This window comes from Triticum dicoccoides, unplaced genomic scaffold (assembly GCF_002162155.2).
Source record: "Triticum dicoccoides isolate Atlit2015 ecotype Zavitan unplaced genomic scaffold, WEW_v2.0 scaffold72942, whole genome shotgun sequence".
Taxonomy (NCBI): Eukaryota; Viridiplantae; Streptophyta; class Magnoliopsida; order Poales; family Poaceae; genus Triticum; species Triticum dicoccoides.
In genome coordinates, this window is record NW_021295382.1 from 833 (window position 1) to 4,396 (window position 3,564).

General features: G+C 38.8%; 1 protein-coding gene across 1 annotated transcript; it reads right to left on the bottom strand.

Annotated features, from left to right (window-relative positions):
- Window positions 1-1,202: 1,202 nt before the first annotated feature.
- LOC119347673 (G-type lectin S-receptor-like serine/threonine-protein kinase B120) lies at window positions 1,203-2,659 on the bottom strand (the record flags this gene model as incomplete). Its single annotated transcript, XM_037616252.1, has 5 exons — window positions 1,203-1,502; window positions 1,619-1,769; window positions 1,850-2,087; window positions 2,167-2,374; window positions 2,466-2,659. Coding segments are annotated over 5 exons (1,091 nt in total), but the record flags the coding sequence as incomplete, so codon positions are not given.
- Between the last annotated feature and the right edge of the window lie 905 nt (window positions 2,660-3,564).

The window sequence follows — 3,564 nt, forward strand, 5'->3', positions numbered from 1 at the left end:
CGTACTTCACATAGTAGTCCTACTGTTCACCAGATAGTTTACTTTTGTTTTGCGTTTGTGAATCACTAGATAGGTTACTTTGCCTATACGCTGTGGTTTACCCATGTTGGGTGCACCCACCGTTCGCTGCTATCGTCATGTGCAGGAAAAAGCTGTCATGTTGAGTGCACCAAGGTCTATTGGTTGACGCGCACAACTTGAGTCGTAGCTCAGTTCGATGGAATGCCTGCATGACCGTTGTTTTTGCACAAGTTGCAAAATGATGAGGTAACTTGGTCGTGACACCTCCCTGTTTGTCATACTTTTTGCACAATTTTCATTGTCTAGTCCATCAGACCTTACCAATCAAGTGGATGCGCCCTTGTATATGTAGTCAGAATACAGAAAATGTACTCAACAATGCACACGATGGTTGTTGGGGGGACAAATACAATAGAATCTGGGCTTGTCGTAGAAAAATAGGAAAAATGAATCTGGACCATCAGATGTGAGATTGATGGCCCGGATTGGAGTGGAGTGATTTGTGCACACAATTTGCAAGAAGATCCCTCCCTGCAAGCTAATTTGGTACCGCTGTCCTCGTCGTTCAAGTCCAAGTCCCCTATGCAGCGACATCACAGATCCATCCGACTGTGGTTGTGGCGGCCTAGATGCCTCCTCCAAGCTAGGCAAGTATCCAGGGTGGAGGCGCTGTACGATCTCTCCGGTGGCTCCTGGCCGTTGTCGCACTGGAGGCACTGTTTGAGGTAGATCAGATCCCTCCACTATAATCTGTATCATGCATGTTCAATCTGATAGTTCAGAATCATTTTTTTCTATTTTTCTACCACAAACCCAGATTCTACTATAGTTGCCCTCGATGAAGCACCCTAACTTTTTGTGACCATCCTACTATTTCTGACAAGTATAAACACAACAAATGAAAGAACGGCAGACAAGAATATCACTTGCTTTCAATGTAGAGGTCGCCTTCATTGAATTTGCTTCTCTTCAATTCCTACTTCTGTGCATGTATCTTAATTTTCATAAACTGAGAGTGATATACTGAGGCCAGAAACGGAATATCATTCAAAGATCATACCTTCTGAACAACACATGATAGATAATTATTGTGTCTTATTTAGAAAATGCTGTCACTATTTTGTGAGCCACAGGATTTACAACGATGTTATGTGCACAGAAATCTAAATAATTAAAAAAAATCACCGCCCCTCTATCTCGGTATGAGTCAAATTATTCATGGAAGTGTGAATATCTTTTCTTAACTCATCCACTTCAACATTCCGCCGTGCGAAGTAGGCAGGGCGATTGGGGGTTGTAAGTATGGTGCTTCCATTCTCTAGGACGAACACAACAGATGACATGAGTGGCCTGTCGTCTGGGTTCTCCTGGACACACAAGAGTGCTAGATGGACACAAATCAAAACTTCTTCTGGTGAAGCATTTATGATAGATGAGTCAGGAAGTTCCTCGGTCTCTTCTTCATTCCACATATTCCATGACTAAAACAAGAAAGAACATCATATCAGTACTGAATTTATCCCTCAAACAAAAAATTACTTCGGACTTTGATCTATTTCTAGAAATGGAACTTAATATAAATATTCTGTCTACTCACATATACTGTGAGGCTAGGGAATCCCATGGTTTGGCTATTGGAGTTTCTCCTTATACCAGTTACAATCTCCAGTATTAATACGCCAAAGCTGTAGACATCGGACTTGGTAGAGAAGAAACCTTGCATTGCATACTCAGGAGCCATGTAGCCACTGCTTGGTTATACTAACTATTAGAATTTATCTAACATGAATTTAACTTAATAATATGAGTTTCTTTTATGAATGCTCACTATGTTCCAACTACACGTTGGGTATTTTCATTATGCTGGTTATCACCAATGATCCTTGCCATACCAAAGTCAGCTATCTTGGGTTTCATGTATGCATCTAGCAAAACATTTCCAGCTTTTAGGTCCCTATGAATTATGGTGAACCTTGAATCTTCATGAAGATATAGAAGCCCCCTTGCAACCCCTTTGATTATACTAAACCGTTTTTCCCAATCCAACAACAATTTTCTTGAGTCATCTACAAAGAAACAAATATGACAAAAATGTAATTTTTTGGGTTATCTTAGGAAATTATGGATTGTTGTTAGAATATGTACCAAAAAGGGTAGCATCCAAGCTCTTGTTAGGAAGATACTCATATATCAAGAGCTTTTCACCTCCTTCATCACAACACCCAAGAAGTCGAACCAAGTTTCTATGTTGCAATTTTGCAATTAGAATTACTTCGTTCCTGAATTCTTTTGTTCCTTGTTGAGAATCTCTACTTAGCCTCTTGATTGCGACTTCTTGACCACCTAATAGTCCCTAGGGAAACATAAAGTTGAGTTTTACATATGAATAAATCAGTTCTCCTAATTTAGAAGGAATAACGTGAACTACATAGTCAACAAGCTACCTTGTATACTTTGCCAAATCCTCCTTGTCCAATCTTACATGCTTCAGAGAAATTGTGGGTCACAAGAAAAATTTCCTCTAATCTTACGAATGGAAAATCTTGATCATGAGGAGCCTCATCTCTACCAAGTTCTTCGGAGGTACTCATACCATCCAATCTTATATTCTTGTGCCTTCTGCAATTTTTGTTCTTGCCTGCGACCACAATGTAACATTCATTTCCAATTAGCATACCATGGGCATAAGAAATAAAAAGTTATACGTGACCCCACAAATTGTCTATATTGTTGTTATTCCCTTTATGAACTCACATAACAAGATGAAATAACCCATCAGGCAAAAAAACATTCACCAAAAAAATCTATTTGCTCTAGTTCACTATTCAACGCAGCGGTAAAGCTGTTGCCTTGTGACCATGAGGTCACGGGTTCGAATCCTGAAAATAGTCTCTTGTAGAAATGCAGGGAAAGGTTGTGTACTATCTATACTACTTAAAAAGAACGTAAGGTTTTCATTTCATCTCTTTTTCGTCCAACCTTTTATATATACGTCCCACTCTTTCCTTATCCTTTTTGATTTCTTCCTCCCATATTTGATTTTTCTCCCATTCATTCAATTGTCTCATGTTTATTATACTACTTAAAAAGAACATAAGGTTTCCATTTCACCTCTCTTTCGTCCAACCTTCCATATATACGTCCCACTCTTTCCTTATCCTTTTTGATTTCTTCCTCCCATATTTGATTTTTCTCCCATCCATTCAATTGTCTCATGTTTATTAACTTACCAAAATAAACACATATTTTGTTGGCAAGTCATTAAATTCTTACCAAATAAGTGCTTAACAATAAAATGGCAGATAAATCATGGCAATTGCATACAAATATTTGGTAAGATTTTAGCGTATCAATATAATAATATACGTGGATTCTCAAAAACAATAATACAATAATAGACGTGCAGTCAGGGGCTAATCTATTAGAATGTTTATACTCCCGTCGCAACACACGGGCAATTGTCTAGTAGACCCAAAATGGTCGGACCCTTTCCTAGACCCTGCACAAGCGGGAGCTACATGCATCGGGCTGCCCTTTTTTTTT